The sequence below is a fragment of the Pelodiscus sinensis genome, chromosome 4 (genome assembly GCF_049634645.1).
Source record: "Pelodiscus sinensis isolate JC-2024 chromosome 4, ASM4963464v1, whole genome shotgun sequence".
NCBI classification, from domain to species: domain Eukaryota; kingdom Metazoa; phylum Chordata; order Testudines; family Trionychidae; genus Pelodiscus; species Pelodiscus sinensis.
In genome coordinates, this window is record NC_134714.1 from 31321939 (window position 1) to 31347399 (window position 25461).

Genomic DNA, 25461 nt, shown 5'->3' on the forward strand with positions numbered 1-25461 from the left:
AGCCCACATATTTTGTTAAACTAAAACTTAAATGTTTCACACTTGGAATTGCAGAAGGCTGGAATTGCTGGCTGATGGCTGTCCTTAAACTTTTTTTAAATGTTCAAATACTAGTGAAATGCACCCTATGCTCACTACGCTTACCAACTCCACCATCACCCCCCCAGCTGCTTTCGTGGCCAGAGAGCACGATAACATCATTCTGTTGCCAGGCAGGAAAAACTTTTTCTATAGCGAGATTATTAACTCTAACAGACTAGCTGTACAGTGTCCTTAAAATTTCTATAATTAGCTCTCATCTTTCCCGCTCCCACTGTCATTTTGATGCAGTTCTGATTCCAAGTTACCAAAAAGCTAAGGCTGACTGTACTTAGAACATATTTAGTTTTGGAGTAAGCTCCATTGATAGTATAGAATGTGGTTCCTTTCAGAAAGTTGAGTTATGCTGAAGTAAAATAGAGAACAGACATATGGCATCACCATTTTGGCCTGTGACTATGATGTTCCAAAATAAATGTATTATGAAATAAGAAAGTCAAACTTGGTGGCAACTCAGAAATCAATGCCCCCTCCTGCACCAAACTCCCTGCCCTGAGCCCCTTCCCACTGAGAGCTTGTACCTGGGATGTGAATGAGTAGTCAAGCAGGAACGTATTGGGTAGCACTATCGACTACTCAATCACCTCTTCCCCCTCCTGCCACGGTTCTGTGCTCTTAAAGGGACAGAGAGGAGCTGGCGCACAAAGACTCTGGCTCAATCTCTGGTCCCCTGCTGGGTCTCAGGATAAACCTACGCTGCCACTCTGCATTCTGACAGGTACAGAGTAGCAGCAGTCTCAGTATAAGCTCCCCCACACCCTGGTTGTCATGTTTTATTTTTAAAGGGACAGAGCAGTAGCAGCTTAAGAGAAAAAACTGTGGGACTGGCTGCTGCTGTTCTGTCCTCAGTATCCTAACCCAGCCCCTTCCAGAGCCCACACACTGTACCCCAACCTGCTGCTTGAGCCCCTTCCAAAATCCAGGACTCTGCACTTCCTCCTTCATCCCAAGCTTCTGCTTCAGCCAATGTTCCCTCTAACTTTTTTCCCATCTATGTACAGAATAAATTGTGTACCAAAGCCTGTGCAGATGTGTTTCTACTGGTGGTGCACATGCTGTGGGTACTGTGAATGCTCTGCCAATAAGCTAGGTGGCATTTGAATCTCTCTTGGGTGGCTGTCCAAGAGCTCATCTTACAGAGAACACCGGCTCCAGCCCTGAGCCCCCTCTTATACCTAATCTCCTTCCCTGAATCCCCTCCTGTACCACAGCCCCTGCCCCAGGCTTAGCTCATCCCCTCCCACATATTGTATATCAGGTTCATGTAATATAAACCAGTGATGGGCAACCTATGCTAGTGGGTGGGCTTCATTAGTGAGCCACTAGATTTTTGTAACCAAAATGGTTTCCTAGGATAGGTAGTTTTGCTAACTGCTTGTGTACCTAGAATTTGCAGTGTGTGCCAATTGAACTGTAGCAGCACTTTGACAAGATTCAGGCATTAATGCAGGTCAATTGACAGCCCTAATGTATAGTTGGGGATTATTTTTTCCAATGTGCATTACTTTGCATTTACCAGCGTCAAAATGGCAAATTAATTTTATTGCCCAATCACCTAGTTTTGTGAGATCCTTTTGGAGCTCTTCACAGTCTGTTTTGGTCTTTGGTTTGAGCAGTTGAGTATCATCTGCAAATTTTGCCACCTCACTGTTTACCCCTTTTCCAGATTGTTTATAAATATGTTGAATAGGATTGGGCCCAATGGGAAGTGATGGAAGCTACAACAAGCTCTTGAGAGCTCTTTTTGTTTAAACTATCACCAGATTCAATCATCGTTTGGATTTGTGATCCATTACTGTCAAACTTAAAGTTTACACCCATTTTAACTTCACAAATTACACTGAGGACAACAGCATGGGCTTTCAGCTACAGTAGTAAGGCATGTATTTATGCCATGCCAAGAGTCCAAGACTGTTGTGGTGTTCAAGAAATTACCACCTAACTCTACAACTGATTTGTATGCAACAGTTCAATTGATTGCACGATGGAGACAGCACAGATGGTGGGTTGCTTGGCCCAGCTGCCAGCCTTCTTACAGCATGGGCTTTCACCTAATACAAATTAACTTATATTGCACAATATAAGCACTATTCCCAGCTATTGTTTTATATAGTAGCCTTGCTTAAGGGGGAAAAAACAACCCAGACAATGTTTCTCACTCCATATTGTAAGAGACTATTTTCTTTTGATAATGCTGAATTGTTGCCTTTTCACAAGGATGACAATTAAAGGGGCACTGCACAATGGGTTATCAAAAGCAAAAGGAGCTGTATAGAAATAATCTGTCTGTGACATCTGTCCTTATAAATGGAGTGCAAATTATACTTAACATTTTTGGTTCAATAGGACATTGTAGGACTCAGTTAATCATGAGGAAAACATAAATTTGCATGGAATGTATGTATACATTTTTTTAGAAAGACTTAAGATCTGCCACACCAAAGTAAATTGCAAAGCATTATCAAAAAAATCCCGTGCTGCTTCATTGTACTATTTAACTCTGTTCTTTCCTGCTGTTACTATTTACCAAAGTGAGCATTTGAATGGAAGCTCTATTCTTCATAATATACCTCCTCCTCAGTTCCTTTATAAATATAAATATATTTGAAAAGACCACTGTAGTAGTGATCCATATAAAAATCCTGAATTTATATCAAATAGCTGGTTTAGAGTCCTTTTAGATGTCCTCTACCCATGAAGATAGCCTGCTGTTTTGCTGACAATAAAACTACTTCAACAAGAGGCATAGAGTTTTTTGTAGCAAAAACAACAGTGTCAGTGTAGATGCTGCCATTTGTTATGTCGACATGGCTTCTCACAGCATGCCTACCATGACCACTCTGCTCACTGTTTCAAACTCTGCCCTGCATCTAGCTACACAGGCATGCATCTTTCCTCTTTCAAAAGTTCTAAGAAGCTTTACTATTGTTCAGTGTGGAGAGCTTACTGAGCTGCTGAGGGCACTGCTTCTGGTAGCTAAGGAGAGTGTGGGAGAACTTTGGAGAATTACAGAACCATTAATGTGGAATTGGCAGGTGTAGAGCTGGCTGCTGCTTGAGGTGATAGGGATGGGAGGGGAAGAGTGGGGAGACACTGGCTGATGGGGAGGGTCTTCCCTCCGTGCCTCAGGATTTGTTGGTTCCAGCAGCTGCCTGAACTTCGAGACTGCATGTCAAAACACTCATTCTCTCTCACCATATGTGCGTGTACACATGTTCACTGTTGCACATTCCCCACCTTCTTCCACTATCGGTTGAAAAGTGGTTGATAATCTAATACAGCAGTTCTCAATCTGTTAGTTACAACCCTGTTTTAATGAGGTCACCAAGGCTGGCTTTAGACTTGCAGTGGCCTGAAACTGGCGATCTTCAATCTTGGGCAGCTGAACTTAGGTTACAGGCCCCTGCCTTCCCCCCTGGGCTGAAGCCCTGCAGCTTTAGTTTGGCCAGCAAATCTACCTGGGGTGGTAGGGCTTGGGCTTTGGCCCTCTGGCTTGGGTGGACTCTGGTTTTTTACGCCGTTCTGGAGTCACGTAGTTGTAAATGAAGTATAAGAACTACTGATCTAGTAGGATGCCTATGGAGTAATAGGATTCAGCTGCATCTTATGGTTCTGTACCTATCCCATAAGGCATTGTAAAGCTTTTCCAAGCATCGTGTAGCCAGTTGCACTGTTGGATAGCTACCCACAGTATATTCCTCTGTGTCCCTGCAAGTACTGCTGATGTGGATGATCTCTGCTGATATAAGGAGCCTGGAGTGGATATGTTACAATGGTTTTATTAAAGCCACATAACTTGTAAGCAAAATTATAGTATAGACAAGGTCTTAGTTTCAGGTAAGTAAACAGAAACCATCACTTATTTCTCCTGTAAAGTGAATGTATTTGTAATTTTAAAAATCTACATATTCTGTTAGTGACTTGGTTTGTCTCTTGTTGGAATGTCAACATTTTGAAACATTCTGAATTGATCAGGTAAGAAGTATGTTTATTATGTTAACATTGATATTCAGTTATTTTGCTTTTAGTAGTCATTTTGCTGAAAAGCAATGTATGGGTCTAATTATGCAGTCCTTATTTAACCAACATTCTTATTGAAGCCACTGGGAATTCTTCTGGTAAGGCCTTTGTCTAAACCTATGATTTGTGGCTGATGATATGAGAAACAAGATTCTTTCAGTAATGTTCTCCATACTGTTAACATAAGTTTTTCAAGTATGGATTTGTAATTAATGAATTGTTTGGTATGAATATTAATTTCTGGTGATGAGTTCAGCAGTTGGGTTCTCACCATGAAAGTTAGAAATGACCAGTTTTCTTGTTCAAGTTTTGCTTATTCGTGGAAAATTACTTTTCACTGTTCAGAAATTTCAGATATTTGCAGTAAGAAAAATGGGTTTAAGTATTTTAATTTCTCTTAAAATAGTATAGTAGGGTTCACTGAAGATTAAGCATGCATACCAGTAATTTAAGGGTATGAATGAACAAACAAACAATATTAGTGCTGGTGTAATTATACTAAAAACACAGGAAATTCGAAGTTAAGGTTAACCTAAAAGAAATCCATACAGGTAAAGGTATGGAAAAACACAGTGAAGGCACCATATACAACTTTAAGTTTGCCAATTGTCACCAGATTGTATGGGAACCTTAAATGTGTATTTCCATGCCTTTACCTTTTTGGATTTCTTTTAAGGTTACCCTTAATTCCTGGTTATATAATGTGATTGTGTGGACTACCTCCTGCTGTGATAGAAAACATTGTGGTAACTATAGTAAAGGCTTCCATGGAAAAAGTAGCCTCAAGAAGTCAACATGAATCATGAATTTCTTAATCAGATTTAGCAGATGGAAATAAGGAGGGGCCAGCATCATGTGACTACTGAAGGGTCCACAGAACACCTGTAAATGCTTTGAAAACCCTATCTTAGGAACCATTTATTTTTTTCCAGTATGATAATTTCACCCAATGCTAATGAATAGGGATGTAAAAGACTAGTTGACTATCTGATAAGCAGAAGTGATGCGGCTAGTCATGCATCTCCGCCCTCCACCCCACTGCCTCTATTAGAGGCAGCAAGGGGGGACGAGCAAAAGCCAGTGCTGGGGGGAGATGGATTAAAAGTGGTTCCCCCCAGCACCATTTCTGCGACGGGACAGGGGAGGTAGAGACACAGCGGAAACGGCACAAGCAGGGACTGAAGTAGTCTCCACATGCGCCACTTCTGCTGAGTTTCTGCTTTTGAAATATACAAGAGCCTAGTGGGATTCTTGTACATTTCAAAAGCGGAAGCTGGCCAGAAAGGGACTCCCATGCTGGTCCTGTGTTCCCTATGGGGCTTCCTTCTGAAATGTACAAGAGCCCAGCCAGGGCTTTTGTACATTCAAAGGCTCAGGTGCCGCAGGGAGCACTGGGCCAGCGGGGGAGCCACAGGGCTATTGTACATTTCAAAGGCTGAGGTTCCCTTATTGACTCTTTGTTTAGTCAATGGAAATCCCGTCGACTATTCAATTAGTTAATTAATCTAAATTTAACATCCCTACTAATGCATTGTCTTAACATTACTTGGGAGTAGGAATGTGAATGGTTAACTGATAAGCATCACCCTTAATGGGTGATGCTTACTGTTTACGGTTAACCAGTGGGGGTTGGAGCAACCCACCATAGGCAGAGGGCTGCTCCAGCTCTTTGAGGCTCTCCATGGGCAGGGGTATTCCAGACTGGCTGGAGCAGCCCCCATCTGTGGCATCCCTACCCATCCCCATTCATTTGTTTAACTGGTCAAATTTAACCTGTTCACTAATTAAATGGGATTTTACATCCCTACTTGGGAGGAATCGTGTTGACTTCAATGAAACTGTGTGTGTAAAATAAAACGTTTATACCTGTTTGCAGGACTGGGGGTAATGTGATGAACATAGTCCTCAGTTGTATTTTTTAGATGTATTTAGTGAATTAGTGATTGAAAAGAGAATTTTCAGTCTTCATTACTGAATTCATAATGCACTTGTAAGTAAAACAGAACTTTCTTCTTTTTTAATTCCTTCAGGTTCTCTTCTTTTGGAGTCCAAAATTAATCCAAACACTGCATACCAGAAGCAACAGGTAAATTTGAATTTTACTAGGCCTTTCTTTTTAAAGGGATCCTGGTATTTCATTAATATGAATGTTCTCTGAGTATACCACTCTTTATTACAAGTGAGGTCACCTGTTACTATTACTGAAAGATTAGATAAAACATTTTTTTCGTGTGGTTGTGTAATGAGAAACAAAAAATCAGTTACTTATGTGAGTATCTGTATATTCTATGGCAATAAAACATTTGGAAAAACAGCAGTCTGATTGTAAAGTAAAAAATTAGCAGGAACACTTGAGAATGTATAGTACTTGAAGTTATTTATAATATCATTTTTGAAAGACCTAATTACAAATAACTTGATTGTGCATTTATAGATAATAATGAAAAAACTTAAATTGTAAACTCCTATATATAATATGTAAATATCTGTTTATTGCTTAGAAAGGTGGTGACCAAAATTTTAAGGCATGCCGATTAAAACTGCCCAAAATATGCCACCTTTTTCCAAGCAAATGAAAGAATTATTGACGCCTGCCTGCTTTTTTGAAATCCTAACTGTTCCTTGCCAAAGATTTTCACATCTTAAATTAATTAGTTGTGTGTATTGCTAGTTTGGGGAGGTGTTTTGTTTTGTTTTTGTTTTTGCTTAAAGAATTAAAATGGAATTTGATGGGTATGTCCAGTTGTAAAGCACTATATTCTTTCAATACTAGAAAGAGACAGATACTGCTGTCTGCTTGTTATTTTTTTAACTTAATGCAAATTAAGCTTATTTTTAATTGGCTTTATATTATTGCAGACAGAGGCCCTCCTCAATAATGCATCTCATCATACCTAGCAAAAATGTGCCTATAAATTGTCTTTGCCATTTTTGGCATTTAGTTGCTCTAAAACACTAATTTTCAGGGGGGGAAAAATCAAAGTCTTGGACATTTGTTAGACTTGAACTTGCTTGATTAAGAATTTAATTTTTGCACTTGTGAAAGGGAATCTACTTAATCTACCTTTCCTGTGCAATAAAACAAAGAATTCCAAACTTTTAGGGTTCATGCTTATTTCTTAGTTTCTTTTGTCTGCAATTACGGTAATCTGCTACCCTTTTTTTAATTGGATCAATGGCCAAAAATATTTAAAATTACAAATTGTCTGTTCTTTTTTTTTTTTTCCTCTCCATTCGATCCCTCCCCTCCAGTCTTTTTGTCTCAACCTCTTTTTTTAGGCTTTTCCCCCATCGAAAATACCTCTACACACCACCTTCAAAAGGAACCGTTTCTATCACTACCCATATTTCCTTCTCCAAACCTCACATGACATGAACTGCGGTAACTCGCTGCTGCTGAGGAGGGTTGGAATCTATCAACACTAACGTCTTTATTCATCCAGGGTTTCTTTATGCTAAGAAAATTCCGCATGTTAGCCACTCTGAATTTTTTTTAGTGTGCCCATAATAGAGATGTAAGCGACTAGTAGACTACCCGATAAGCGTAAGCTTTTCTGATAGTCAGGTAGTCACTTGACTAGTCACCCCTCCCCTGCTGTCTCTATCAAAGGAAATATCTACACTACAGCGTTAATTCGAAATAGTTAATTCGAATTAACCCATCTACACACACAAACTATTTCAAAATAGTGTTTTGCTATTTCAAAATAGCGCATCCACACTGAGTGGACACTGAACTGAAGTTAAGGCTGGCTGGAACCAGTGCCAGCAGGACATCAGGTTAGGATTTAGTGTGTGGGGCTGCTGCCTGAGGCTAACTGAGCTCCGTGCTTAAAGATACCCTACCCCCACCCTGGACAGTTCTCAGAGTTCCCCGCTTGCTTGTCTACCTCGATGAGGGAAAGCAAAGCATCCCTGTCTTGGAGTGTCCTGAGTGTCCGCACTCGGGACACCACGGCACTTGGCCACATGGAGCCTGAGCTGCCCCTGGTCACGCCGGTGTGTCTCATGGGGTCGTTGCCATCAGCCCGGCTGTACTTGCGGCAGGCTGCCATCTGGGGATCCATCGGGGGGCTTTCAGAATCCAGGAGGCCCTGCGGGAGACTGTCCACCCCTCAGAGCCTCCCCGGTCCTCCCTCACGTCCTTCCACTTACCCTAGCCCCTCCCTAGCTCCCCTTCCTCATGTCAAACAAAAGACACGTATGTTCAAAAATAGAAACTAGGTTTATTGAACAAAACTGGGGGGAGACTGGGAAAAGGAGGTGGGAGAGGGGAAGAGAGAGGGTGGGAGAGGGGAGAGGGAAACCTGGGAGGAGGGAGCTGGAAGGAGGAAGCAAGGGAAGAAAGGGGAGGGGAAACTCCGGGCTCTGGATTGGGGGGTCTCGCCAGACCAACTTGATTTTCATGCAAACCTGCTCCTGGGTTCACATGTGGCCTTTGGTGGCCAGGCTGGCAGGTATCCTGCCATAGAGGGCCACATTGCTCCATCTAGTGCAGAGATCATGGACGTTGGGGGCATCCCCCCAAACCTGAATAAGGTCCATGGTCTCCACCCTGGACCAGGAAGGCGCCCGCTTTCTCCAGCCCCTGGCAGGCTCCTGGAAGCTGGCAGACTGCTCCTGGGGAGCGGTGGAGAGCTGGCTGCCAGTGGCTTGCTGGCTCATGTTTTGGGGCCACTGGGTCAGGGTCCCTCTTGGGCACTGCTGGCTCTGGGCTGGCAGGTTTGGAGCTGGCACAGGCACTGTGGTCAGAGTCTACCCCTTTAATGGTTCCAGGGCTGGAGGAGAGGAGAGTAAGTTTTCCTGGTTGTGCCCAGAGTGGCTACCAGGGCTCCCTTGGAAGGGCTGGAGACCCCCTATTTCGAATTAAGTGTCTACACAGCACTTAATTTGAAATAGCTATTTCGAATTTGGCGTTACTCCTCGTAGAATGAGGTTTACCAAATTCGAATTAAGCGCTCCGCTATTTTGAATTAATTTCGAAATAGCAGTTTGCATGTATAGATGCTATTAAAGTTAATTCGAAATAACGGCTGTTATTTCGAATTAACTTTGCAGTGTAGACACACCCAAAGAGGGAGAGCAGGAAGAGCCAATGCTGAGGGGGAGCTGGCTTAAAAGCTGGTCCAACTGCATTATTTCCACAGGGGGCAGTGGAGACAGAGGCATCCCACTGCTGCTCCAGGGTCTTGTACATTTCAAAGGGAGAGGCGCATCGGGATAGCGAGCGCCCCTCCCCATTGACTAATCAAGTAGCCAATGGAAATTCCATCGACTACTTGGTTAGTTGATTCCTCCAAATTTTACATCCCTAGTCCATAACACTTCTCTTGTCCTCACAGATGTGCTCCTGCTGATGTGCATGGATTAAATTTGCTTCTGGAAATGCTGTTGTCTTGTCCCCACTGCATTAGTGTCAGTGAACAGAGATAATTAATATAACATCAGTGGTACAAATACTGCTGTCCAAGAATAAATCTGTTTACACTTCCATGACAGCTTTCATAGCTCTAGTGTATACAGTTATATGTCAAGATAGTTGTACGCAGATCAAGAGCTTTTGTTGGCTCACAAAAGAGGACAGAACTGCATTATACCAAACTTTAGAAAATCTGTTTTTTCCTGGAAAGTTAAAAGCAATAGCTAGCTTTTATTTTTAGATTTCATTCACTTATCCGTGCATAGAAATTCCATAACATAATTATTTTAATTGGGGTCTTACTCAGCTGTCTGATTCCTGCTAGAATTATTTCCCATATTCGTTTTGAAAAACGAAACAGAATGGGGATATTGATTAGCTCATGCATGAAGCTTATCGCAGAGGCCTCCTCTTATCTTCAAATACGGCAGTATATCTGTCCATGGTGCTCCCTGACCTACTGTTCTATCCTGTTCACTTCCCCTCACTTGGCTAGAGGACCACTATATCATTGGACACTTAAATGGAGTAAGAAAGTGGTTAGGAGGTGAGAATAGGAATTGGCTGGGCTGAGTTCAGGGGCTTGAAGTGGTGATTATCAGCAGGGCTCGACAATCTATGTAATCTACTCTCCCGTGGCAAGTAGGTTACATCCCAGAAGAGCCGGGTTTGGGCGATCTGCGCATGTGCAGAACGCCGGACAGCGCGGCTGGTGAGCAGGGCTTGCCGTGGCTCGGCGAGCCCTGATTATCAGCACTGCTGAACTGCATGAGACTGGTTATTACCTTATTCTAAATCCTGTAGAGAAACAAAGATTTTAAAAAAACCTCAATATAAAGTGTAGGAATAATTGAATCGGTCACCTTGAGATTGTCAGCTGCTAGGCCTCCAATCTCAGATTTGTCCTGACATAGAGAACACCTGACTCTTGGCTATAACACCTGTAAGACATGTGATGGTATTCATATGCTTCTCACAATGTGTGTGGTTGTTACGCAGGAAGAAGATAAGGGAACAAATTAGAAATGAGTGAACTAGTGCATATGTTTTCTAATACTGGAGAGATTATAAACCTACTGAAATAGCTGTGTGAGAGCAGTAGAATAGGTACTGAGAGTAATAGAACAGTTGTAACCTACCAGAGCATGTATGTAGTCTCACAGGGTATGTCTAGACTACATGCCTCTGTCGCCAGAGGCATGTAGATTAGGCTACCAGACATAGGAAAATGAAGTGGCGATTTAAATAATCGCCGCTTCATTTAAATTTACATGGCTGCCGTGCTGAGCCAGCAAACAGCTGATCAGCTGTTTGTCGGCTCAGCGCGATAGTCTGGACGCGCGGGTGTCGACATCAAAGGTATTTGTCGATCAGCTGTTTGTCGGCTCAGCGTGGCAGCCATGTAAATTTAAATGAAGCGGCGATTATTTAAATCACCGCTTCATTTTCCTATGTCTGGTTGCCTAATCTATATGCCTCTGGCGACAGAGGCATGTAGTTTAGACGTACCCTAAGGAAACACCAAAGTATCTGCACACACAACTTCATGACTTTTGTGGACACACTGCAATGTTGATGCTTACACCAGAGCAACCCCACCATTCTCTTACTCATAGACTCATAGACTATGTGGTCAGAAGGGACCATTATGATCATCTAGTCTGACCCCCTGCACAGCGCAGGCCACAGAATCTCGCCCACCCCTCTTAGAATAATCCTCTCACCTATGTCTCAGATATTGAAGCCTTCAAATACTTTGAAGGCCCCAACATGCAGAGAGTCCTTCAGCTATGATCTGTGCCCAATGCTACAGAGGAAGGCGAAAAACCTCCAGGGCCTCTGCTAATCTACCCTGGAGGAAAATTCCTTCCCGACCCCAAATATGACGATCAGCTAAACCCTGAGCATGTGGGCAAGACTCATTAGCCAGACACCCAGAAAGTTCCCTATAATGAATGGTCTATTAGTTACCAAGATCATGTTATTTCATCCAACCATCCCCTTATCATAGAATCATAGAACTGGAAGAGACCTCAGAAGGTCGTCAAGTCCAGCCCTCCGCTCTAGGCAGGACCAATCCCATCTAAATCAACCCGGCCAGGGTTTTGTCAAGCCGAGACTTAAACACCTCTAGGGATGGAGACTCCACTACTTCCCTTGGTAACCCATTCCAATGCTTCACTACCCTCCTAGTAAAATAGTTTTTCCTAATATCCAACCTGGACCTCTCCCACCACAACTTGAGACCATTGCTCCTTGTTCTGCCATCTGTCACTACTGAGAACAGCTTCTCTCCATCCTCTTTGGAACCTCCCTTCAGGAAGTTGAAGGCTGCTATCAAGTCCCCCCTTACTCTTCGCTTCTGCAGACTAAACAGACCCAAGTCCCTCAGCCTCTCCTCGTAGGTCATATGCTCCAGACCCCTAATCATTTTGGTTGCCCTCCGCTGGACCCTCTCCAATGCGTCCAATGCTCATAGTTCAGTTCTGTAGTGTAGATTCCAGAATCAGTCTCCAAAGACCACTGTAAGGTTTTTTCCCTAGCCCTTTTACTATCACCAAAATATTAAATGTTGCAGGTGCAGGGCCTACTGACCTAGAACAAGGCATCACTTGTTACTGACTAATCTGCTTATCACCATTACAGTGCAGCTCCCCTATTTGCTTTGTATGCATTTTCACCCTTCCAGTATCTCTCCTCATTTCTGCTTTTCTTTTCCTCCAGCCATTCTATACACAACACTCTAGGAAAATGTCTTTGCTGCTGCTCCTGCACCCATTGCTTTTCCAGGGGTGCATTCCAGGCACTAAAGAGTTTATGGCCAAACTATGGCTCACGAGCTACATGCAGCTCTCTTACAGATAGTGTGGTTTGCAGAGTCCCCTTCACCTATGGGAGTGTGGTGCAGAGGTGGAAAATCTGGACTACTATCCTGCAGTGGGTCTAGAAGCTTTGACAGACACCTGGTGCCTGCTATGGGGGGATGACCCAATTTAAAGGTTTTCCTCCCTTCCTGTCATCACTCCTTCTCTTCAGCTCTCAGGTGTTAGCTTCATGTGGAGAGTCTGTGGCAAATGGCTGGGAGCTGCAGGGAGAGGCCATGGCAAAAGTAGTGGCTCTCCCTGCAGCTTCAGCTGTTTGCCAGTGCCTCTTCCCAGGACTACAGTTTCTAGCTTGCTGGCTCCAGCAGCAGTTCTACAGGGAGGGGGGCCGGTGGCACAAGGTGACCAAGCAGGACCAGTAAACTCTGGGAAAAATCGGGGGGAGGGGACCATGTGTCCCTACAAAGGTGCACCCTGTGGTGCTGAAGACCCAAGGCCCCCTTCTTGCAAAAGTGAGGTCCCAAGTCCCTGAAGGCATGTTCTGGCTCTCAAACTTCTGAAGATTCTTATGCAGCTCAGAGAGTCAGTGAATTGGGCTACCTCTGTTATATTCTAATGTAGATAGGCACTACAGATCAGCTACACGATATGCTACCTTTAATCTATAAATGGTAATTATTTATATATAAAATGAAAGCAGTTAAATTTTTTATTATTTTAAAACTATTATCAAAGGAATCGTAAAAATAAATAATTTAGGATTGCAAACAAATGGAAGATGGAAATGTTAGTCCACTAAATCCTTGAAGATTCACTCGAAGGTTGATGGGAATATCCTAATGAGTATGGACATGAAACAGATTTAAGTTGCATACTTTAAATAGTATTCAATTTTTTGGCACCATCACTGTGATTCATGCTTTTATTTATTTACATTGCTTTAGCAATTTCTTTGGGTGCTGTCCACACATACAGGAGCAGACAGTTTCTTCCCCAAAAAGTTCACAATTTGGACGTGGTTATTTCTGTAGGAAGACACATCTCCTATCCACTCCAAAAGAATAAACATGAAAATAAAGCCTCCTATGTTATTAATATTAAAGCACGCAATCATGCAAACTTTTCCATGTATTTTGTTCAAGGGTAATTGTGACAGTGGTCCTACCGGTCATATGGCAGTTTTCTAGAATTAAGATTAGTATCTCTTGCTACAAGACTCATCTCGCTCCAGAATTGTTTTCAAGGCACCAACTTTTAAGAAATTACTCATTCATATAAAGCGCCAACTCTTCCATAAACATTATTGATAACCAGCTCACTGACTTTTAAATGAAACCACTCTAGGATCCACTGAAGCATAGTCTGATCTTAAATGGTTAGAGGGAAAATCAAGTGAGACTATTATAATATGGAACCAACACTGATCCTGCTTAAAAAAATCTTAGAGATTTATTTCAAAAGGAACTTTTAAAAATGAGTAGAAATGAATTAAGACAGAGGTCAAGAGGTGAGTAAAATTCTAGATTAGTGATGGGCGAGCTGCGCTAGTGAGTGCCCACGTGAGTGGCCCTTCATCTTAATGGGCCGCAAGATGCTCATAACCAAGACTGTCTCCTGGAGTAGCTTAGTTTTGTTAATGGTATTGGTTACCTAGAATTTGCAGGGGTGTGCCAATTGAACTGTAGCAGCACTTCGGATGCAGAGGGAGTGCACAGCCTGTTGTGCCATCAGCATGCACCTCTCTATGTGTCCTTGGTTTACGTATGTATCACTTTAGTAATAGTGGTAGGAAAGAGCTTAAATGGATGGATACCAACGGAATCTGGCAACCCTGCATGTGGGCAACAGTAAACAAATTGTCTCATGGAGCATACGTAGAACTTGGATGGGCTGCATGGGCCCATGAGCTGCAGGTTGCCCACCATTATTCTAGATGGTAGCCCCATTTACTTACCTCAAAGCGCTAATCCACTCTTATCTTGATCTGAAGTTGTGACATTCCTAAAACATGGTGTCTCCAGACAGATATATTGTATTGAGGCTTGAGAAGGAGGTCTCAAGTAGGGCCATGGCCTCTCGTGTTAGTGTTTTAAAAATGACCATTAATCATCCAGAGTTTACATAGGATGGACATAGTAGTCAGTGATATTTAAACCAGCAATTAATTATTGTGCTACATTATGAATGAAATTCAGGTGATGGCATTATCCTGCTGAGTGTGTCAATAAATCAATCCTTATGTTGATATGGACAAAACAGGGTTGCATCCTCTGCATATAGTAAACCTGAAAAGTATTTAAAGCCCATATCCAATACATAGCTTTCTTTAAAAGGAAACTGGTCAGAATTCCAGGTTAGGATTCTTAATTTTACTATTTCTGGCCAAGTGTTACCAATATGAGGCTATAAAAAGGACAGGTAGCTGTTGACTAACTATGCTGAATGGCAAAATTTCTGTTTTCCTCTTCTAGTAGTGTCCCCGTGGGTGCTCCACTATAGGTGTCAGGCTTGTCCCAGTGCCGCGGTCTGGAGAGTTTTTCCCAGCAGTAGCCCCCAGTGGACTGTGCATGCTCAGAAGACTCCACATGCCGTTCGCGCCTTTTCTTCATCGTGCAGTTCGAAGCGCCAGTTCCTCCTGACGGTCCACAGCTACAGACGGAATTGGAACAAGCTCCTGCTCTGCTTTGAGGAGAAATTAGAAATTAGTTATAGATACTCATTCGTCCCAGTTAGCCCCCTTCCTTGTAGTTATAGTTAGTTAAAGTTACTGTTAGTTCTTAGTTTAAAAAAAAAAAAAAAAAGTTTGGTTCCTGTTAGTCGTTACCGTTATCCGCGGGCACATTAGGACTCACCCGATGGACAACCTTCACTATGCCCGGCTCTCCGGGCTTCAGAAAATGTGTGTCATGTGGCAAAGCTATGCCGGCATCAGACGGCCACTTCCGATTGATACGCTGCTTGGGGGAAGGCCACATCCCCCAAAAGTGCGGCCATTGCTTGAAGCTGACCGCCAGGGCCAGACATGACAGAGAGATGCTCCTGAAAGTGTTGCTTTTCAACAAGGTGCTTCAGCTGCCAGCGGCGGGACAACGGGCAGGTTCCCCGTTGCTGCATAAGGCCCACGAGACTTAAGAGCTCCATTCCGTCACGGATTGTAAGCGTGGGTGACGCACCGAGCAAGTCTGGACTCACTCCAAGGCACAGCATGGCAAAACCAGTTAAGGCCCATAGTACATCAGTGCCTACCCCGGAGCCTTTGTCTACGTTGGCACTGGTGTCCCATCCGGCACTGAGTCAGCACCAGCAGTGGCACCGAGAGTTCACTCGGCACTGGCACCGCTGGAAGCACCAAGCCCTGAGCCAGCGCCGTAAGTGGCACCGAGTGTTGCCTCTAACTTACCAAGGGCGGAGGCAGCACCGAGAGTGGCATGGAGAAAGCCGGCGCAGAACTCTGCCGCATGGCTCAGCACCGAGCACTGTTAGTGACAAGCTGACACCAACGCCCTCACGGGACGACTCGGCACCGGAGCTACAGTCGGCACCGTCTGCGGAACTGGCCCAGCTCGAATCATTGGGCGTGGGCATGGCACCGCTTTCACCGGTCTCACTGACTAGATCACCATCCCTGGGCCAAGAACAATCCGAGTCCGGATCGGTCATCAATCCCCGGTAGTCCGGCCCCCGCGCCTCCACCACCAACGACAATTCCTACCAAAGCCCAGAGGAAAACCAGGCATATGCGTACACCTTCGCCCAGTCCAGACAGGGAGGTGTTTTCGCCTGAGCCTTCAACCTCACCTCGCTGTGACAGACACCAATTGCCCTCAAGGCATTCTTGGAGGTCCCCAAGATGATCCATTCCACCTCCTCGTTATCACCGCTCCTATTATTCCAGATCCCCATCTCACTATTTGTTCCGATCACGTTCACTGATCTCTCCAGTTTGTTCACACTATTACCCTTATAGGAGTGTGAGTTCATACTTTCCCGGACACCCATACAATAGATATCACCGCTACACTCGGGATGCCTCTTATCATCGGGATTACCCACGCTCTTCTACACGGTTGCCACGTTTATCATTGGAGTGTCTCCGATCTCATTTGCCACAGTTGCCAACTCAGGTCATTCTCCCTCCTGCTCAGGTGCCTCCCACGGGCGATGCCCCATTGGCTTCTACTCACCATGGCGATGATGCCCACTCTCTGCCTGTCGAACAACAGCAGTTGGACTCCCCAACCGACTTATTGTTGTCTTCGCCGGATGATGCAGTGTTCGATGACGATTCTTTTCCAGTAGATGATTATAAACAATTTTGAGAACTTTTCAAGAGGGTGGCCTGCTCGCAGAATTTGCGTACCTCGGAAGCCCCTCAAAAGCAGCATGATCTTTTGAGAAATCTTCGGCATTCTAACAGGGAAAAATTGGCTCTCCCTTTCGATGAGGCAATTTTGGAAATATCCAATGACATGGCAGACGCCAGCTTCTGTACCACCAATGAACAAGTGCACCGACAAGAAATACTTCATCGATGCCAAGGACGCGGAATTCCTTTTTACACATCCCCAGCCCAATTCCATCGTGGTCGAGGCTACCCAAGAGAAGTCAAGATCTTCACAAAGCAAGACCGCGGCTCCTGACAAGGAAGCTAAACGACTAGACCTCCTTGGAAGGAAAGTATATTCATTGGGTACGGCCACCCTCAGGATGGCCAACTGTTCTGCCCAACTTGCAAACCATGATTTCGACAACTATTCCAAGTTGGTGCCACTCATGAAGCATTTCCTGATTCCAAAAAGCAGTTCCTTAGGGCTGTAGTACAAGAGGGTTATACCATAGCCCGCACTGCACTCCAGACCTCACTAGACATTGCGGATGCTGCATCTAGAACCACTGCAGCATTGGTGGTCATGCGGTGGGCCTCATGGCCCAAAGATCTCCAGCCTAAAGTGGAGGACCTGCCTTTTGACTGGCGTTTCCTATTCGCACAGAACACCGACCAGGTATTCCATTCTGGAAAGGACTCCCGAACCACCCTGAGAACATTTGGGATGTACATGCCGCCCTTCAGGCGTAAGAGAGTCGGCCCCTACAACAGGCAGAGGCCCTTTACATATGCCACATCGTGCATCAGGCCTTATGATCAGCAGAGGCAAAGGCAACGCCCTCAGAGACGGCACCAGCAACCTACTAAGGTGCTGAATCAGCAACAGTCTCAGCAGCAAGTTTGACTTGTCAGTCGAGAGACTGCGATCTATTCCCCTTTGAGAGGCTCCCGACGAAGTAACCAAGTTGTTCCACCACCGATTGAGACCTTACCATCCCTGTTGGTTCACCATAACTACTGACCGCTGGGTCAGAGAGATCATGACCTCCGGCCTCACCATTCAGTTTTCCGCCCTACTCCCTTCCAGTCCTCCTTCCTTGTCCCTTTTCAGGGACCCCTCTCATGAGCCCCTGCTATGGCAGTAGGCCGTACGTCTACTTACCGTCGGAGTGGTGGAAAAGGTTCTATAAGAGTGCAGAGACTTCTATTCACAGTACTTCCTCACACGAAAGAAGTCTGGCGGGTGGAGGCCTATCCTCGATCTCCATGGTCTACACTGTCATCTAAGAAAACAAAAATTCAAGATGGTTACTCAAGCCTCTATCATTCTAGCACTGAACAAAGGGGACTGGTTCGTGTCCCTCGACCTCCAGGACTCGTATTTCCACATGCCTATTCACCCAGCCCACAGGAGGTGCCTACGTTTTACCTTAGGCGACGACCACTATCGATACACGGTGCTCCCCTTTGGACTGTCGGCAGCGCTGAGCATTTTCTCCCAAGATTCTAGCGGTCTTGGCCGCTCACCTCCGGCGATCGGGCAGCACGATTTTTCCTTACCTCAACGACTGTTTGCTGAAGGCTGCCACAGCACGTGAGGCACAAGCTGCGGTCAATACCACCAGAGACACGTTTGAGGCTCTGGGCCTCATCATCAACATACCAAAGTCTTCCCTGATTCTGTCCCAGTCCCTGGAGTTCATTGGAGTGAGGCTGGACTCCAGGACTGCTACCGCATACCTACCTCTCGACAGATCCGACGCCATACGGGACTTAGCAAATACCTTGCTCACGGCTCCGAGGGTTTCCATACTCCCATGTCTGAAGCTGTTGGGGCACATGGTGGCAGCAACATACATAGTTCCGCACGCACGACTTCCTATGCAATGCCTTCAGCATTGGCTTCTCGTAATCTATATGCCAGGTACCAACAATACTCGCAAATGCGTGGTAGTCCTCAGTTGTGTCAGGGACTCCCTAGTTTGGTGGCTCGACCCAAGCAATACATTGGCAGGCATCCCCTTTGACACTCTTACCCCATCTCTTCAGATCATCACAGATGCGTTTCTGTTGGGCTGGGGGGTGCATATGAACCATCTTCCGATTCAGGGACTATGGTCCGATCACGAATCCCTCCTCCACATAAACTTTCTGGAGTTACTGGCAGTCTTCAGTGCCTGCAGACATTTCCTTCACGATGTGCGCAGTGCTACGGTACAAATTCTTACCAACAACATCTGCACGGTTTACTATATCAACCAGCAGGGTGGTGCCAGATCCAGGTCCCTATGTGCAGAGTCTGTACGTCTTTGGAATTGGGCAATCCAACACCAAATTACAGTCATGGCCATGTACCTTCCAGGCAAGAGCAATACCATTGCTGATGCGTTGAACAGAACCTTCCGTTTGCAACACAAATGGGAGCTCCTCGACGGAGTAGTCCGCAGTCTATTTGAAGTCTGTGGCTATCCGGACATGAACCTTTTTGCAACTCGACACAACAAAAAATGCCGCCTTCCTATGCCCGCCCTCGAGCAATACAGCGACTTGCAGAGAGATGCCTTCCTCCTCGATTGGGGAGCGCGACACCTACTATACGCCTTTCCACCAACCCCGTTGATACCATGGGTGATAGTGAAGATTCTCGCAGATGACGCGACGGTGAGATTGATAGCACCCTTTAGGCCCCAACAAACTTGATTTCCTCAACTCATACCAATGTCCTTATTCCAACCTCAACAACTACCACTGTTGCGCAATTTACTTTCACAACAACACGGCACTCTCCTTCACCCGAGCATCGACCGCCTACATCTCATGGCGTGGTTCCTAACTGGCTCCAAGGACCAGAGTTAGCCTGCTCACAGGCAGTCAGGGACATACTAGTACACAGTAGATGTCAAACTACTCAAAAGTCCTACCGCTTCAAATGGCGTCGCTTTCAAGCCTGGTGCCAGTCACTGAACATGGATCCGCTACAAGTACCTATCCATTGTACTCTGGATTACCTTCTTTACTTAAAATCGCAAAGTTTGTCGAATTCTTCTCTTAAAGTTCACTTGGCAGCAGTCTCTGCCTTTCGCCCTCCAACAGATGGCTCCTCAGTATTCGTGCATCCAGTCATCAAAAGATTCATGAAAGGAATTGTTAATCTCTACCTTCCACACAAACCCGTCCTGGAGCCATGGGACCTAGGCCTTGTACTGGACACCCTTACCCATTCCCCTTTCGAACGGTTAGCAACTTGCGATCTGGTGACCCTCATTATGAAGGTCAAATTCCTGCTTGCCATCACGTTGGCCCGTCGTGTTAGTGAATTGGCAGCTCTCTCGGCTGATCCTCCACTGTTTACCGAACAAGGCGTGACACAAGGCATGACACTACACTGCCATCCTGCTTTCCTGACGAAGGTCAATTCATCATTCCACATTAATGAACCTATTGCTCTTTCCACCTTTTATCCAAAACTGCATTGTACTCCGGAACATGCCCATTTATACACCCTTGATGTTATGAGAGTGCTTGCCTTCTTCTTGGACAGAACGCGCTCCTTCCAAAAGTCACAGTGCCTCTTGTTCTCAGTTGTGAACTGCTCCAGTGGTCACCAATTATCTTCACAGCGCATTTCATCTCACACGCTGCTACGCTCTCTGTAACAAGCTGCTGCCCTCTAAACCTAAGGCGCATTCGGCCAGGAGCATGGCCAACTCGATTGCTTTCATCAGCGATGTTCCCTTGTGCTATATGTGCTGCACTGCTACCTGGTCTTCCATGTCAACCTTCGCGAGACATTATACCCTTGATCGCTTCGTGGCTGCGGATACAGCGGTGGCTGTGCACAGATGATGATGCCAAAGCACAACCTGAGCCATGCTTCATACTCACCTATAGCGGAGCACCCACAGGGACACTACTCGAAGAGGAAGAAAGTGTTACTCACCCTGTGCAGTAACTTCTTTTCTTCGAGATGTGTGTCCCCGTGGGTTCTCCACAACTCGCCCTCCTCCCTGCTTTGGAACTCCTATGCTTGTATTTTTGAGATGTTCCGGTTAGGAGGAACTGGCGCTTTGGACTGCATGACGCAGAAAAGGTGTGAACGGCGCATGGAGTCTTCTGCACATGCGCGGTCCACTGAGGGCTACTGCTGGGAAAAACTCCGAACTGCGGCGCCGGGATGAGCCCGACACCTATAAAGGGGGACATATCTTGAAGAACAAAAGTTACTGCACAGGATGAGTAACACTTTCTTCCCATGACAAGGCAATGTTGACTTATCCACCTGGCACAAAATATTTCTTTAAAGCAGCAAACAGTCTTGCATGATTATCAAAGTTAGAACAGAGTTAGTAGTAGCTTGCTGATAATCTTTTCTTATGTGTTTAGAAAAGCTCTTTGCTATAAGTTTCTAATATTACATTGATCTATTAATCCTTCAGCCCTCTCATAGCTTGCACTGATCACAAAACACCTTCCATTCTTTTTCTGGCTTTCCTTCTCCTTGTACAACCATGCCTTTTCACGATTAAAATCTTTCCAATTCTTTGGAGGTTGGCAGAATGGTGATTCCATTTCATGTGGCTACCACTGCAATAGCTGCAGTCCATTGATTGTCAGTAAGCCCAGCTATGTGTCTGGCCCATTACGTGTCCAGCCCATTACATTTTATTGTACCTGCTTTCAGCAACAGCATCCTGTACTCTGCTGTCTGATCACATCATTGGGGACTCAGTCATGGATTGTAATTCCCAAAATTCTTTTTTTCATTTCCTTCTTTGTGAAAGACCTTTGTTGCTCCTTTATCTTTGTCAGCACTCATATTTTGCTTCTGTACAACATTACTGGCAGTACTGTTGCGCTGAAGAGGTTTGTATGTGTTGCCTTATTGATTCTCTCCCCCCCCCCCCCTTGGAGGACATCCTTGATATAACTGAATGTGCCAGCCAGCTTCTTTCTTTGTGAGAATTTATCTTCTTGATTGCAGTGCATGTTAATTTCTTAGCCCAAATAATATGTATTGCTCAACTTTTTCTGTTTGTTCTCTCATGACAATTTATGAGCCTTTTTCAAGGCATCAGACTGCATAAATTTCATTTTTGGGTAGTTCATTTTCAGTCTAAGTTGGTTGCTTTTTGTATTAATTTCTCATAGCATTTTCAGTAGTTTTGTAGTGTTTTTGGCAATCAACATGATCTTGCCCTCAAACTTTAAGATCACTTACCTGCTCTCTGTTGACACTGATTCTGCCTTTCTAGTTCATCCACCTCATTTCCATTTCAAGAGAGGCTGTAATGAATTTTGGAAAAATTCTCTTTGCTTCATGCCTTTTTTTTTGACTGGGATGCAGAGGCGAGTAATGAACAGAGCTATATCTTTAGGACAGTCTGAATTTTCTTTCTTAAATACTTTGTAGTTTGTCAATGCTCTGACCTGCAAGAGCTTTCAGCACTGCACTCATCTCTATGCTGTCGAACACATTTTCTTAGTAAACTAAGGCAGTGCATAAAGGGAATGTGTATTCCTTTGTATGGTCCACTAGATGGTTTATAGTGGAGGTATGGTCCATTGTGCTGAAATTCTTTTGAAAACCTGTCTCCTTTCCTGGCTGGTGCACATCCAGATTCTGTGAGTGTCAGTTTGTTTTAGTGACCAGCTTGTGGTCATGTGAGAAGAGGAATACTGGATAATAGTTCTTTAGATCTTCACAGGCACCGTTCTCGTACATTTAAAATGGTATTGGATTCCTTCCAGCTAGATAGTATCTTCTACATTTCCAAGTAGGGTTTCCCTAATAAACTTCAACATCCTTGTGGGATGCTGCATATAAAATTCTCTGGATATTTTAAACATTTGTCCATCACCCCTCATTTGGCTTCTGTCCGGTAGCTATGAGTTTAACTATTCATTGAAGTTCCATATACCAACAGTATTCCTGAAATAACAAAGGAACAACAGATGGTCTTTTTCATCACTTATGAACAACCCCACTTACTATAACTGAGGGATGAAGAGGTTACTCGGCTTTAGTCCTTTCTTTCTTTCCCCTACTGCCTATCTAATAAGCTCAGGGTTCTGGTTTTTAGTCCAGGCCTAACCCATTGAGTTCTCTCTGAGACTGAATTTCCGTCTGTCATCTCTAGTCTGCATCCATTGTGCTCCTCCAGAATAGTAGATCCCTTTTCACCAAGGTTGAGCCTGAGGCATTGTGAGTGGATAGTGTAAGCCTGTGAAATTCACTTACGTATTAAGAAAAAGATGAGACCTATTTCCCTACATAGACCACCTGCTAGGATTTTCTATAAATTCATTTGCTATTTAGAAATCATGAATGTCTTAATTGCAAAACATTTCAGAGATTCAAAATAGTTAGTTCAACTGACCAAATCAGTATCTTGATTTTGGTTATGACATGCATAAGCCCAAAGCCAGAAGCCAAAGTGAAGCATACACATGCTGTCTTTCATCTCCAAATACACCTGAAATCATGATCAGTAAGCACTTTTAAAAAAAAAATGACTGTTTGAAAAATGAATGTTCCACCTTTCATATGTTGGATCTACATGTGATGGTACAATTTTTGGATCATCATCTTTAAAGTAGTGGTTACATTTTATCTAATCATGAGTGTTTTAGAATTGAGAAACTGATACGACATTGACATCAACATTTAATCAAAATATAAACATTGGCAGAAAAGTATGTTGTTCAACAAAGTGAAAAACTTTTTAATGCCTTCTTAATACTTTCTGAAAGTTGGTATGGATATGAAGTGTGTGTGTGTGTGTGTGTGTGTCTGTGTGAGAGAGAGAGAGAGAGAGAGAGTTGAGGACAAAGTTTGGAAACACTAGTATGGTGACATAAAACAAATCAATCTTGAAAACTGTCAAAGGATGTTTTCTTATCCAGAGTATTTTTACTAATAATTTCTTTAGTTACTATTTTCAAAAAGTAGAAAAATATGTAAACTCCATGTTAGGAAAATATAGAAGGATATTGTTTGACCATATTTGAAAAGCAGCAGCTAATCTTGTTCAACAGAAGTAATTGTGTTTAACCTGTGGTCTGCAGATTGCTCCTCCATTCCAAAATTTTTAGAGGTCTGCATAGGGATATTAAATTTAGTTTAATCAATCAACTCATTGATGGATTTTTCCTACAGGCTCTTAATACATTTAAAAATCCGAAGTGTGGCGGGGGGGTGAGCGGGCAGAAGACGGGACATCTGTGATTACTGGCTTGCACTACCCCACTGCCTCCCCTGTCCCCCACAGAAATGGTGCTGGCTTTTAAGCTGGCTCCCCCCATCTCCTGCTCCTGCTCCTCCCTCTCCCCCCCGGCAGTTGAAAAAACGTTGAGAACCATTGTGATAAAATAGAACTTTATCTATTATACTAAAGTCTATATCAAGTTAGCATTGCTATTTAAGGTGAAATTAATTTTTTAAATAAACACAGGACCTGGCACAATGGGGATCTGATTCTGATTGGGATCTCTGGGTGCTACTACTATATACATATAATGAAAAAGTGACAGTAAGTAATGCTAGTTTTTGATAACAGATTAATAAAGTAACTACATTTTTCAGTTGGGTGTTGGTAAAATAAGAAACTTGTGCTGAAGAAATATCAGTATTTTAAATCTAGTTTTAATGTGATTATTTCAGTGATCTTTAGTTTTATTTTCCTCCTAAAAATTATGGGCAGTGTATTTTCTGTGCCCGTTAGGTAACAGCAGTACTGTGTGCTGTCAGTCTTTTACCACCGAAGCGTTTGCACTGTAATCTGTCTCACATGATGATACATCATTCATTGCAACTTTTTCCTTTTTGTATTTTGGAGGTGGCTTGCTAAATCTGTTCCTTCTGTCCACCACCTCTTCCCCAATCCTTTGGAAAAAGAAAAGGTAAATTGCCATTTGCAAGATAAACCCAATACAATAGTATATTTGAAGCTGTATAGCTGCTCCTGATAATGGCAAATTGATACTGTTCTCTTCATTTGCTTGCTCAGAGTGGAGGAGGATAGTAGTGCTGTGCTATTTTGGCTAATTTAATTTTAATTTTAAATGTAAATGTGTGGGGAATGGGAAGAGACAAAAATATTTTCCTGGAAAGTTCATTGTAAAATAAAAAAGGTCACTTTTTTTTCCTTTATGGTTATTATCCATTTAATGCTTGTTGAAGGAAACAAAAACCCAGTTTACATATAAAATATTAAATTATGTAAGGTTCTTATTTTTTACTATGTTAATTTTTTAAAACTCCTTTAAAATGATAATAGTGAACTAAAGAAGGTTATGTATAATGTAGCATAGGTATTCTGTTTTATAGCATATTTCAGATTTAAATGTCGAATGTGATTTTAAAAAGTTTCTAATGTTTTCATTGGATACAAAGAAAATGCATGAATGTATAGCTTTTCATTTTTTCTATAAAAGGTAGTCTTTTTTTTAATCAGGCCATATTTATAACTAATTGATATTTCTGTTAAAACTTACAAGAAAAGGAGTTCCTAATGGCACTGGTTGTTTTTTCCAAACCTGAGGAAAAGCTCTGTAAAGTTCAAAAATTTGTCCCTTGCACAAACAAAAGTTGGTTTAATAAAAAATCGTTAATAAAAGATGTCCTCATCTTCCTTTTCAGTATCCATATCCTGGATGCTGCAACACTGCAAACTAAACTTGAAGACGCTACTTAGATTATACCGAGATGCATGTAAAGAGAATAATCAATAGCCTGTTAATTTTAGCAGTATGCAGCCTGTTAGCCCAGCTCAGAA

At 43.5% G+C, this 25461-nt stretch overlaps 1 protein-coding gene across 3 annotated transcripts in view; it reads left to right on the top strand.

Annotated features, from left to right (window-relative positions):
- PPP4R3A (protein phosphatase 4 regulatory subunit 3A) overlaps positions 1–25461 on the top strand; it is a 97640-nt gene that overhangs the window by 11912 nt on the left and 60267 nt on the right. For 2 of the 3 annotated variants that reach the window (XM_025190962.2, XM_006135507.4), the window contains exon 2: positions 6150–6205. In XM_025190962.2, the coding sequence (XP_025046747.1) occupies positions 6150–6205 (56 nt within the window). Of the gene's footprint in view, positions 1–6149; positions 6206–24522; positions 24587–25461 lie in introns of all 3 variants that reach the window. The other variant, XM_025190961.2, reaches the window with a different exon arrangement.